The sequence below is a fragment of the Filicampus tigris genome, chromosome 15 (genome assembly GCF_054856515.1).
Source record: "Filicampus tigris isolate MCC_2025a chromosome 15, RoL_Ftig_1.0, whole genome shotgun sequence".
Lineage (NCBI taxonomy): Eukaryota > Metazoa > Chordata > Actinopteri > Syngnathiformes > Syngnathidae > Filicampus > Filicampus tigris.
In genome coordinates, this window is record NC_141231.1 from 6,496,682 (window position 1) to 6,510,953 (window position 14,272).

Here is a 14,272-nt window from a genome sequence, read left to right on the forward strand (position 1 = left end):
TGTCGTACTTTTCCAGCCTCGTATAAACACAAACAGACACAAAGATAACTATAAATGCACAGTTGTCATTGCTTTGTCAAAACTAAAGAAAATATGACTTGAGCAATATGTTCATTATTGTGATTGTAGTTCAGTCGTAGTATTTGTAGTTAAGTAATTAATTACTGAAATGGCTTTCAGTATAAGAAAGTGCAGTTGTCCACAATGGCAAATAACAACCACAATACAGTAATAAACTTTCAAAAACAGCATTATCATAAACTTTGTAAAGCAATGTTTTTGTACTTCATAAAAAATAAAGTGTCATGTATTTTTATTTTTTGATCCAAAAAAACGCGACACAATATATGGCACAAACAGGAGCCATCAAGATAAGAAATATTTCACATTGTCATTTTTTTTTTTAACTTGAGGAACCAAAACCTGTATCTTATACTGTATAGGAAATATGCCTGCTGTAATATGCACCTTCAAGCCCAGGTGGTGTTCTTATGAGCACATTGTTTGAGCCTTAAAGATGACAGCACTTAAATTGCTACATTCACATATAGACAGTGCACATCTCTAAATTGAAATGAACAGGAGATGAAAATCACTACATAGAAGCTGTTGTGTGCTTTAAATTTTTTAGTTTTTCTATGTATTTATTTATTTTTTTATGTTTAGTATCCCTGCATTAGTCAACTTCATCTACTGTAAGTGGTCACTAGCTATAGTCGGGTAGAAGTTTATAAACACACACACAATTAACTGTCCCCGTGTCAGTGTGCTGAACATCAATGTGTGCATGTGTGTGTGTGCGCGTCACTTTTATTTATTTATTTTTTAATTAAGCAACATTTCATCCTGCAGTTGTTATTGTTAAACATCTGCATTTTGTCCTTCAACTGAACTCCCTGACCATGTCTCTCAGGTGCTTTGGAGCATGTGAATTTTACTATTTGTTGAACACATGGACAAAAAAATCTTGCTGTGGTCCAATCAATGTTTGTATTGTTGATTCTCGAGTGCAATAAACGTTTCTGAATTAAACATAGCTGTTATTTTTTTCGTTTTTTATCATTACAAGCATATTTTTGTTCAAATTAAACATTTAATCGAGCAATTTCACAATGACTTCAAAGTAACCCAGCACGGACAAAACCCAATGTATCCCATTGGGCATTTTCCAGTATATGCTACTGTCTTTTAAAATACTGTACATCCATAATCAACATCAGAACGACTTAACGAACTACCTACCTACCAACATTCAATCTATATTGTACAATTTTAAAAATGCAGTGCACAGCGTTCCCGCCCGCGGCATTCCCAATGCAAGTAAGTACGCATAGTTGGGTAACTAGGGGCATGTAGGGACTTTGCAGACCACTTCAGAAGTAAAATCGATGACATAAGATCCAGTCTTTTAGCCCGTCAAAACACAAGTTTTAATAAACCCGGACAATCATATTTACATGAGGAAACACTGGAAAGTTTTGCCCTGGTTGATGCAAGGACACTTGTTCGAGTTTTCTCCCAGGTAAACCCAACAACCTGCCTTTTGGATCCAATTCCCACATTTCTTTTTAAGACATTTTATGGATTTTTTGAAGAACAAATTTTAAATATAGTCAATTGCTCTCTTCAGACAGGCGTCTTCCCAGCTGCCTTTAAAACGGCGGTGGTGAAGCCCCTTCTGAAGAAGAGCGGTTCTGACCCGAGCGTTTTTAATAACTACAGACCCGTATCCAACTTACCGTTTTTAAGTAAGATTTTAGAAAAACTGGTTTTCATCCAGTTGAATCATTTTTTAAATACAAATAATATTTTGGAGAAATATCAATCTGGTTTTAGGATGAACCACAGTACGGAGACTGCTCTTTTAAGGATCTTAAATGATATTAGGTGCACTGCAGACGTGAGAAAACTCACAGTCTTGGTGCTACTGGATCTAAGCGCTGCTTTTGATACAGTAGATCACCAAATTTTATTAAATAGACTTAAAAATCTAGTGGGCATCTCTGGTACTGTTTTTGACTGGTTTTATTCCTATCTCACAGACCGATATTTCTTTGTAAGTATGGATACTTGTTCCTCTAAAACTCATGAAATTAAATGTGGGGTTCCTCAAGGTTCGATTTTAGGCCCCTTACTTTTTAATCTTTATATGCTTCCCCTCGGGGATGTCATCAGGGGACACGGCATCAGCTTTCACAGCTATGCTGATGACACGCAGCTGTATATTGCCGTGTCTCCTGATGACACAGGACCCATTGATACCCTTTTAAATTGCATTTTAGATATCAAGTCATGGATGGCAGATAATTTCCTACAGCTCAATGAGGACAAGACTGAGGTCTTAGTTATCGGTCCCGAAGGTCAGAGAGAGAAGCTTTTACCAAAACTACACATTTTTAATCCCTCACACTGTGTGAAGAACCTTGGCGTCATTTTTGACTCTGAGCTCAGTTTTATTCCTCATATTAAAAATGTAACCAAGATTGGTTTTTATCACCTTAAGAATATCGCCAGAGTCCGCCCGTTTCTCTCTCAGGCTAACACGGAAGTGCTGATGCATGCCTTTATTTCCTGTCGTTTAGATTACTGTAATGCCCTGCTCTCTGGCCTCCCGAAAAAGAGCATTTCACCACTGCAACTACTGCAGAATTCAGCCGCTCGGGTGCTGACGAGAACCAGAGGGCGGGAGCACATTACGCCAGTTTTGAAATTGCTGCATTGGCTCCCTGTGTGTTTCAGGATCGATTTTAAAGTACTTTTATTAGTTTATAAATGTGTTAATGGTCTTGGGCCATCTTATTTATCTGATTTGCTTTTATCATACCAGCCCTCGCGGATCCTGAGGTCCTCTGGCGCCGGCCTTTTATTTATTCCAAGGGTGAGGACCAAAATGCATGGCGAGGCTGCATTCAGCCATTTTGGTCCTCACCTTTGGAATAGCCTGCCAGAGGATGTCAGGTCTGCAGAGACTGTTGATATTTTTAAGAGGAAGCTCAAGACACACCTTTTTAGTTTGGCTTTCAACAACTTTTAAATAATTTATCTTTTCTTTTGATTGAAGATAATTCTATGTTTTGCTTTGAATGTTTTAAAGCACTTTGAGTTGCATTTTTATGTATGAAAAGTGCTATATAAATAAAATGTGATTGATTGATTGATTGATGTATGAAGCGTTTGGAGGCATTTTTTGCCCATTTCGCCGAGTAGTTTGAGATGAACTTTGGCCGCCTCGCGACCACCTTACACGTGCATGAGAGACAATTAGTGGGACGGACTAAAATCCAACTCCGCCCTTGCTTAGTCCGTCCCTTTTTAAAACTTGTCGTCCTCTGTCCCAAAAATGGGTGTCCGTCCGGGATGGAGTATTACATCTGCCGCGTATTACAAACACTTTTCATAAGTTCCTCTCTAACTTAGACGCACTGTTGTAATCACTCAAGTGCTTTGTGTATTTATTTCTTCTCACCTTTCTGGTACTGGAGCCAGAGCTGCTGCTGGACCTTCTTGCTGGGAAAGTAGATGCTACAGCTGAGCTCGGAGCCGTACAGTGCCTCTGACACATAGTGGCTGCCATATTGCCTGAGGAATGCCAACAGCTCCTCGCGCGTGCTCTCGCCTGACAACGTCTTTAGAACCTTGGCAAAACCTAATGGGTCAAGAATGTGATCAATAAATACATCTATCTAACCACTGTACTGCTGCAAATACGGCTGTGGTTATTCATTTATGTGCTTCATTAGGGCCTGCTGTTTTGGCTAGCAATACAGTTCAAAAGGGCTCAGCATTTAAGTCTTACATGTTTGTGTGAGTTAATAACAGTTAACAAGTCTTTTTTTCTCCTGGTTGAAATGGGAGGTTCTATTTGAGGGAGGCATTTCTTTTTCTTACATAGACTAATTGGGACAAGCCGTCTACTATTGTTTGCCACTTCAACCATGTAGCTGTAAAACTGAGTTGATACTCCAAGTTAATGAGTGACTGCTAATGACAACAGATGAAAAGAGGGTTGAACAGATGCTCTTTAGCGGCGGTAATGCTTCTTAGGCTGACCTGAAGCCAGAGTGATGGAACTGAGCTTGACTTTGTACAGATTGCTGCGCACTCGCCACTGTTGAACCATGGGGTAGCCTGCAGCCTCGTTGAACTTTGCATCTCCTGAAAATCATGCACAATATAGGACATGATATTTTTCAGGCTGCTAGGTCATAGATGGACAGAAAATAATGAATACCAATGTATGACGATGAACAGAAAAAATGATCAACTGGGAACATTTTCAACAAAAGTGAAAAATGAGCATGACTGTAATGGTTTTTGTGTCTTCAATTCTGGTGAAAGCATAAACCCAGGTAAAAATGAAATCACTCTATGTGCCCCAATACTGCGGTCATTTAGCTAATGGAGGGATTACAAGCAAGGGGTGACGGCTTTAATTTCTCCAAGGAGCCCTGATAAAAACATTTAACAATGAAACAGAGCATTAACTACACATTGTAGCTGTCCATTGAAAAGCATCTACAAAGTTTTATTTACTTGAACCTTCACTTGTGTAGCGTTTTTCTACCTTCAAGGTATTTAGCTAAAGCAGAAATCCAGTCAAAAATGTTCTTTGCAATATGTTGTTTGTATATCGTCGGTGTCCTGTGAAAAACACTTATGTCCATTTTTTTCCCCTATTTTTATGTGAATGGTGTTTCTGCATTACAGATGCGTTAATGTGAACATTTTTAAACAATCCAAAATTTGACATATGTGTTTTTCACAGGAGGGTGACAATATGTTTAATATGTGCCCCCAACAAGTCTAAACATAATCTGTTAAATATTACACTAGCACAATAAGGATTAATCCACCCGTTTTCATCCATCTCAGGGCACAGCAATTTTTACATTCTACCGCCCTGTGCTGTCGACTGGAATTGACGTCAAAGCGCCTATGGGCTTGTATTGAGAACCTCACGTGACCAAATCCAGAAAACAGCCTCTCATAATATTAATAATAATATAATAATAGAAATGCATTTATGATAAAAACTTCAAGGTGTTTTAAATAACATTCTCAATTGCCATGCATGTGTAAAAAGAAAAAGTTAACAACTGTTAATATTAAATAATACAATTATTATGTCACGTTTAATTATTATTATTATTTTTTTTATTAAAAAAGGTCATGCCACATAACTAACTTTAAATGATGGCAACAACTTCAGTTTTTATGTGGGGAAGAATATCTGGTCTTTAGTGCATTTATTACTGCAGGGGTTTGTGCATGCACTGGAATCATTCCAGAGGTCCGTTTCACAAAGCACGATTAGTGAAAACTCAGAGTCTGCTAACCCTGAAATGAGGGAACTCTGACCTTTCCTTTACAAAAAGAAAGGTAACTCAATCCAGAGAAAGAGGTAACTCTAGCCGGTTTCAGAGATAGAGAGGTAACTTAAGCTCTCGGTAAGGTACCACCGTAACAGACTCTCTAAACCTAACGACCAGGTTTTACTCAATGAAACATGAGTTTCTCGCTGTCTACCCCCTCTTTCAGAACCACACACTTCTTTTCGTTTCCTCATTCCTTCAGTTCTCGCAGGCGAGTTTTGGCGTAGCGTAGTTCTGCCGTCTGTCATTAAAAAATGGAGCCAGTATATGAGAAGTCCATGAGGCACATTGTCACTGAAAAAGTTTCTGTTGAATTTACTCAGTTTTAGTTCTTCAAGTGGTTGCACAAAATATAATCATCTGGATTAAGATATATATTTGTTTTTAATTCATGCTGTCTTTTCATAGTTGTGGTGCACACGCTTTAACTCCAAGTGAAGAAAATCTGAGTTGAGTAAAAGGATTCAAATCAGCTGCTCTGGAACCGGAAACTTAGAGTTTCCTATCTAGATCAACTCAGACTTCAGGATTAGACTCAGAGTTTGTTGAACCTGCTTTGTGAAAAGGACCCCAGTGCTGCTTGTGCTTATTATATACTGTATAATCAACACATAATTTTCAACAATAAGGAAAATTAATGATTAGTTGTTTTTATAATCAGTACTACATTTATCATTGTAGATAGCAGCCAAATTAACTCTTTTCTGTTGTATGTAGCACAACCTCATTTAGTCTCATTAGCTCCAAGACACAACAACAGCATGCTTAATCATTAATTTATCAACTAATTAATATGCCTTTCTCCCTAACACATTTACTTTAAAAAAGTATATATATTATTTTCAAATCCCTGCGTCGAGGGCTTGTACTCCCAACAAACACTCACCAGTGAGGAGATCCAGGTTTGGCAGCGGTTCTGACAACACGCCTCTGCATTGTTCCTCAACTGGCAGGGGAAGAACCATGAGGCCATCGGCTAGTTGGGGGAAGTCCTTAACAAAGTTGTTATCTCTGCAGGGAGGAAAGAGGAAGATTAACCCACATCAACCTGTGGTGCATACACATTTTCTCAAAAGTGGAGCTTTGGGGATGGCGAGGAAGGCGGGGGGAAAGTCCCTCTTAGGAAGAAACCTTGAAGAGAACTGAGTGTCAGTTCAGGGGCAGACATCTACTACTAAATTAATTACAGCAGCTCTATAGACATTGCTATTGATGGCACTGGCACTGACTAGTGATGAGTTTAGTCCCAGTGTTGCAGTCTAGGGCACTGGAAGCAGCAACGCCTGCTAAGCAAAAATATTAGTCATTGCTCAGAAAAAAAGGGAGACAAGAATTAACCATGCAGAGTGATCTCTACAACAAAAAGGCTGGAAAACATGAATGCAAAACTGTGTTGGTCAATGTTAGCCCCATGAATGTATGAAAAGCTATTTCAGAAAAGAAACAGTCAAAAGGGACAGCATGTATGTGCATTTCTGTTATACGCTTCACTTTTGTCCAACGGATAAACTGCTTTGTGCTTTTTATGCCCTAATGAAACCAGCTCGGTTCCATTTCCTCAATCAAAATGACGAGTTGTCCCGCTGCATTGTGCAAGCCCAGACGAGCAGCAGCTACAGCGGCAGCAAACTATTTCCCATAATAATCCACTTTTATGGAGGTGAGCGCGGGAGCTGAGAACGTGCACAGTGGGGACTCCGGGGACTGTGCTTCACTCTTCCCGGAATCAATTTTTCATCCTCTCTCATTGCCTTCTCCAAGCACCAAGCTCTGCAAATCTCACAACCAAGTCATGATTGACTCAAAGGCAAGCACAGTAAGGAGCAAGAAGTGCTTCGAAGAGATTACAGTGGTTTAACGCTCACATTAAAAACCTGATTGTAGAAAACACGGATGATACTATTGACAACCCTGTTTTACCCACCAAATCAAACCAATTTGGTTACTGTAGTAATGATGGTCTCAATTTACTTACAATTTGGATTGTGGTGTATGAATGACATCATGGTGGCTAGACGAGTCATTGTCCATTCTGCCATCTAGTGGAAGAGCTTTTAATTGTTGTGCCGGGTCAAAACACAACATGGATGACTAAGATACATTATTTGTAGTTGAAATATAAACTTCGGACAAATTAAGCAAACTGGCATTCCGTTTTGCCTCCATGAGACATTTTTATATGCAGGTAGCTAACAAAAGATTGACTATGTTTCATTCAGGATCAAGACCCTACATTGCGACCCCTGCACATCCGCCTTCCTCCCCGGCCACAGAGGCCTGCTTCCATCTGTAACAAACCATAACGCCAGTCAGCAGTTATCGTTGAAGCTGACCAGATGAATGATAGTTGAGAACCGTTAACACAAATTACATTTACAGCATTTGTATCTTCATGCCTGAAGAGGATGAGCTAAAGTACCAAGAGTATGCACACGCATCACACAAGCAACTATCATCGGTGTCACCATTCTTCCCTTGATGGAGTGTAACAATAGTTTGCTCCATGTTGTCCCCAGCCACATCACACTGCTGTCTACAAGCTTTAATTATTGCTGCTTCTTAATAATGTCCACCATCAACAGGTCCGCACACTCTAGGCATTTCTATGACAGCTGCATTTCCAGGCAATGAATGGGTCTGCTCAACAATGCCAACACTGTAAGCCATCCAGGATCCACGTGTGGCGAGCACTTTCCAAGACTCCCTAATCCTTCCCACAGTAGCCGAGTACTGAATACAAATCCTTAGCACGGGGCACCACAAAGAACTCATTGTCAAGTGTCTCATCTGCTAATTAACACTTTAATTCAACCGAATGGCATTAACGCTGGTCCATGTAGCATTTAACTTGGTATATTAAATGGTAAAAAAAAAAAAAAAGAAACCCAAAAAATAAGATGCAGTAGTCCACATCTGTTAATAATTGACATACTATTAAAAAAAAAAACGAAAAATAAAAAAAACATTTATATAATAATAATAATAATAATAATAATAATAATAATAATAATAATAATAATAATAATAATAGTAATAATAATAATAATAAATTAATGATGTAAGTAGTACATTTATGTTATATGATATGATAGATGCAAGGGCATTTTTCTTCCCCTTTGTTCATTTAATTAAAAAAAACATTCTATTTTAATATTATTATATATTTATGTAGGTATTTATGCAAATATAATTGTAATGTATGTCATTATGTTTTTGCATAGTACAATTCTAATTATTTGCATTGAGAAAACGGCCAATTATTGTCAAGCATTACAGGACTGTAACGGCAGTTAATTAAGGAGAAGGGTCAGTAATACAATTCTCCACTAGAGGTCACTCTTTCTCTGCATCAAAAGAAAAGACCCATGCTTTCAAGAAGAGTGATCAGCTTCAATTTTCTGTGCTTTACATAAGACTGCAGCACGCTATTGCTTTTTGATTAGGAAGAACTCTTATGCATCAAACATTTAATGTGTTCAAAGAACACCAATACCATCACGTGTAAAAGAGAGTGGTTTGTGGTAATGAAACAAGATTGTTAGCGGGATCAAAGCGGCCATTAGTGGCAGAGCAAAGTTCAGGAGGTGAATGCGGAGTGATTGTTTCCAACCGAGGTGGGAAAGATGACACCGCGTGATTTCCATCCAACAAGGTAAGAAAGGGCCGAGTGAGAGAGTCGGGAAGTGGCAAGATGATGTCACAAAGAGTGAGGAACCACTGATTCTATACGTGGACAAATAAGGCCAGTGTTTTTGAAGTGTGCTCCAGCCATCACTGGGTGTCAGTGCAGTGCAGGTCAGAGGGCGGTTATGAATAGTGGGTGAAGGAGAGCAAGGGCTGCAGTGTCACTGATAAACTGTATGGATGTTTGACAGAGGGGTGTCTTTGCTCTGGGACTAAACAAACATACTTCACCATCAAGTTGGCAGCACAAGATGTTGCCAGGCCACTGCTATGCAAATTCTGACTCGTGTGTCCACTTTTTGAGACATTCTTTTTCGGTGTTTTTTTTTAGATTTTATGAATGTAAAATATGTGCCTTAGCCCAGTAAAGGTTGTAAACACTGCTCTTTAGATGCCTCAATTTTTCAGGTAATCTATACACTACACTTACATGAACAGAATTTCTGTAATCCGATCAGTGTTCAGATTAAAATTATGATCGGATGCACTGTTTCCATGGCCACTAAAAATATTGATCCGATTAGGACTTGTGTGTTCATGCATTACACTTTCGATCGGAACAAATTATTTTGACATGCGCAGATTGACCAAATGACCAGTTCAGTCATGCACCCGCCATGTCTTTGGCTCGCTCTGCTTCTACTTGTTTCCGGGAATAACAAAAACGCGTATACTAATGCCACAAGACATGCACGGTTTGTTCCGAAATTGCGGGATAAGTGTTTTCATGTGCGCCGATAGTATTATCAATCGACAAAAAACAACCCTCTTGTTCAGAATAAAATCTTGATCGGAATGGGCTTCATCCGGTCACAATATTCCAAATGGGGTGTGTACGTAAAGCATATATATTCCGATCAGGATTTTGATCCGAATAAATGTGTCCATGTAAATGTAGCCAGTGTTGTATAAAATATAACGACAGCTGAACCTCAAGTTATGAACGGCCCTTTGTACTTTTCAGAACTTTTCAAGGTCCGTACAACATTTTTGTAGAATATACGCCTCTAGTTACGTACGTGTTTCGTTATGCGAATCATCTCAGCATGGTTGAACGGATGGCTTAGTGTTGTGCTTTTCGCACCATTTAGCTATTCTTATCATCGGCTCTGTGTAAAAATCATTGTGATGGCTGTGCTGGTTTTTTTCCCTCTTAATTAGACCTCAGAATGATTTAAAGTTACAGCTGTAAACGCACATAAAACTCGATGTCTCCTCTGCAGCAGCAAATAGAAAGCTGGCATATGTCAGCAGGAAGTTCCGTTTACACACACTCGGGCTTCTTCCAATCACAATTCTCACAGCAGCCGCCTAAATTTCTGATTAACGAGTCAAAACGTTTAAGTCTATGTATGATATATACGCTATTTATTGTATTGGAGAGTCTCTAAAATTGAAAAAAAAAAAAAAGACATACAACTCTATGTCTGCTCTCCGCTGTTGTGTGCAGCAGGAAGTTTCGCCTCCACACACTTCTTCCAATAACAATTCTAACAGGGGCTGCGTTAACATCCTTAACAGGTTTCCTTGAATCATTTTTTGCATAAAAAAAAAAGAAGAAAATTGACAAAAGAAAAACATCTGAATAAGATCATTCTATTTTTGAATGACACACTTTCAAATGAGAACCTGTTCTTTTAACAGCTGTTGAAGTGTAACTCTACTTTTGTTTTGCCACTAAGAGGAGCTGTTGGTTCTCTTATGCTGATTGAGAGTTTTACATGGTGCAATTTATTTTTTATGTGCATTGTTAGGTCACTTCCTGTTTCCTGATAGCAGAAGTCTGATGCGACATGGCACACAGCAGAAGAATGAACAACATGCCGATGGCTAAAATACTCAGCACAAGCGCCAATGAAAAGGCAAATGCCATATGACTTTTTGTAAGAAACCTGGCCACACAATTCACAAATGTCGAAAAGGTCCTGGAAAAGTCAGTTGAAGAAATACCGGTAGTCAAGTTTGTGCAGTCTGAAAAACGATGTTTTGGCTGTCTCAAGTCCGGTCACAATTCCAAAAACTGTACTTCCAGAAGCATTTGTGATAAATGTCAAAAGCCTTATCCAACCTGTCTCCATCAAAACAGAGAGACATGAAACAAAGAACAAAGAATAATCAAGAAGGATCAAAGACAAATGAGGAAACAGAAAACGTGTCTGAAAGACAAGAATCCACACAAGTTATGTCTAACAGAGTAGTGCAACCAAGGTCACAAGGTTGTACTTCTTCAGTAATTCCAGCCTACGTATCAACTGTGGATGAACCGAAGAAAGAAAAGCTTGTGTATGCTTTGCTTGACACACAACCCGACAATACTTTCATTTTAAAGTGATTGCTACTATTCCAAGAGAAGAATGTGCAGGAGCAACTGACCTGGATCTAGCACTAGGAGAGCCAAAGCTGGAAAGTGTCTTAGGAGTCCAATGGTATGTAACCTCAGACACATTTTGCTTCAGAGTTGTCATAAGGAACAAACCTTCACTAGAAGAAGACTGCTCTCCACAGTGGCCGCAACATTTGACCCACTCGGAATTGTCGTCCCACTCATTATCGTCGGCAAAAGAATCCTCCACGAATGTGTCAGGAAAAGCTGGGTTGGGACGAGACACTTCCAGAAGATCTCAAACCTCAATGGGAAGCTTGGCTTAGAGACCTCCAGAACCTGTCCTCTATCAAGATACTACGTCGTTATATCCCATCAACATTCAACCAAGTGGAACAGTATGAGTTACATAGCTTTTCTGATGCCAGTGTATCCGGCTATGGCGTGTGCTTGTACCTGACAATAGTGCTGAAGTCTAGAGAAGTTCAGTGCTCCCTTGGACAAGGGAAAACAACAATTCCACGATTGGAGCTTTCATCTGCAGAAGTAGCTGCAAGAACCGCTAGCTTTCTGAAGAGAGAGTTGGAAATCCAAGACATTAACGAATACTACTGGACCAATTCCAAAGTCGTCCTTGTATATATAAAAAATGACGCAAGACAATTTCATGTATTCGTTGCTAACAGAATACAGATTAGATCAAGCTCGGAATCAAGTCAATAGCGATATGTTGCCTCGAAACAAAATCCCGCAGATCATGCATTGTGTGGAATCATGACAAGGGAACTAGTGGAGTCCAACTGGTTCACTGGCCCATGTTTCTTAAGGCAAAATGAACTGCCAAAAGATGAGGAGGAGCTATTGGTTCTCTTATGCTGATTGAGAGTTTTACAGTACAGTACAGTACATGGTACGCAACTTATTTTTTTATGTGCATTGTTTTAATTTTCCTATTATCTTTGTGCAATTTGTAGGACTATATTGTTAATAGTATTTCGTTTGTAAGATAAATTAAAAGGGTACATTTTGTAAGTTTAACTTCAAGGACACAGTTAGGTCACTTCCTGTTTCCTGCTAGCAGAAGTCTGATGCAACACACAGCAGAGTGACAAGTTGAAGAGAGTAAAGTGTTTTTAAGAAGCTGAATAAGTTCAATCTAAGTACCCGCTTGTTCTCTAGCAGGCCAAAGTGGTATGTTTTGTTTGTATTTTATGTTTCTACATATTTCGTGCAGCTAGGTTTATTTAATTGCACACCCTTTTGTTTGTCTCACCAGTTCTATGGTGTGCCTGTGTTGTGCCTGTGGTGTAAAATAAAACCAAGACCACAGTAAACATCAGTGCAAAGAACTCTCTGCGTCTCCATTTGTCAACAAGCTGGCATAGTTGTCCTACCCCCCTCCTCAAAATTAAAGCATAATACGCACTTGTTTGTTTTGTGTGTTATTTCTTCATCGTGAAGTATATATTCACAATTTTTTTGTTAAACTATATTTTCAACCAGACTCCAATAAAAAAAAAAAAAACAAGTTTATCTTGTAATCATTATCTTTCGCCACAAAAAAAATATACAACTTTATTTTCCTTTGTTATAATAATTTTACTCTTGCATTTCATATTTAACATAAAGACTGCGATTGGCTGGCAACCAATTCAGGGTGTCCCCCGCCTACTGCCCGAAGACAGCTGGGATAGGCTCCAGCACTCCCCGCGACCCTTGTGAGGATAAGCGGTATAGATAATGGATGGATGGATGGACTTTCTTCCTTGTTAAATGCCTCATCCTTCTGGTGCAGGGTTTACATATCCCCTGTAATCATTCTATGTTAATTAAGACTGATTTGTCTCTAGGTTTAAGGTTTGCTAACTCGTGTGCAGCCTACTGTAACCACTAAATGTTGTCCTTTGTTACCTGCATGTTGTTGTCTACCAGCATGTTAGTGTCTATGTGGATTGTTTCAATACCAGTACGGTTATCAGATATGGGTCACTGGAAAGTTATAGTTTAAAAAAACAAAACACAGAAATCTGATAAAGCCCCTAATTCGTAAGTGGGTATAAAAACCAGCTGTGTAAATGCAGCCTAAGGCAAATAGTGTCTCCAGATGCTCCATATCTTGCTCCATCTCCGCAACGTGAAAACAACCCCGTTCTTCCAAGGATTTGATCGTTTTTAAAAGATAAGTGGTAGACGCCGAAGCTGTGAGGAGATTATCATAATTGTGCTTGTGCATGTCTTGGCGTAAAGAAGTCATCAGCCATCTCACAATCTTCTCTCCCCACACATCCAGTGGCATAGAAAAATAAAATAAAATGAACCACAAAACAGCCATGGCTCAGCATGCCGGCAATTTCTGCGCCTAGCTCGCTGTCTGAATTCAACAATAAATGGCATAATTAGCTGGTGTGTCAAAGAAAGCCACACAGCAAAAGGCAAAGCGAACAAATACACAAAAACAGCAGTGAACGTTGAGCGAAGGTTTCATCAGTTCATGCTTGCAATTATTCCCGACAATAGCATTATGAGCAGTCTGTTTTTCTTTTCTTTTTTTTTCCATTATTCACAGAACTTTGGTAATTTGTAAATGTGAAAATATCGTCCTGACTGAACTAAATTTTGGCAACTTTTTGAGGGTTCTTTACCATTGTGGCCAGATTTCACAAGAATTTTAGAATGAACATGTACAAAATGTTACATCACATTGAAATGTTACTATTTTCAGTGAACCCCAATCACAAATTTTCTTGTTTATGGATTTTTTTGGGGGGGGCACATGTCACATGTCTTCGTTTTTGTTTTTGTTTTTTTTTTCTCTGAAAAACGTACCTATTGGCGGTTTATTGCACACAGGCTTAAGCAATAAAGTCATTGATTTGGCGCCACCTGGTGGCAT

General features: G+C 39.1%; 1 protein-coding gene across 3 annotated transcripts in view; it reads right to left on the bottom strand.

The window, feature by feature from the left end:
• astn2 (astrotactin 2) overlaps positions 1 to 14,272 on the bottom strand; it is a 264,845-nt gene that overhangs the window by 68,551 nt on the left and 182,022 nt on the right. For all 3 annotated transcript variants that reach the window (XM_086053042.1, XM_086053041.1, XM_086053043.1), the window contains exons 14-16: positions 6,259 to 6,383; positions 4,051 to 4,155; positions 3,467 to 3,646 (exon numbers count right to left, since the gene is read on the bottom strand). In XM_086053042.1, coding sequence (XP_085909168.1) covers positions 3,467 to 3,646; positions 4,051 to 4,155; positions 6,259 to 6,383 — 410 coding nt within the window. The remainder of the gene's footprint in view (positions 1 to 3,466; positions 3,647 to 4,050; positions 4,156 to 6,258; positions 6,384 to 14,272) is intronic.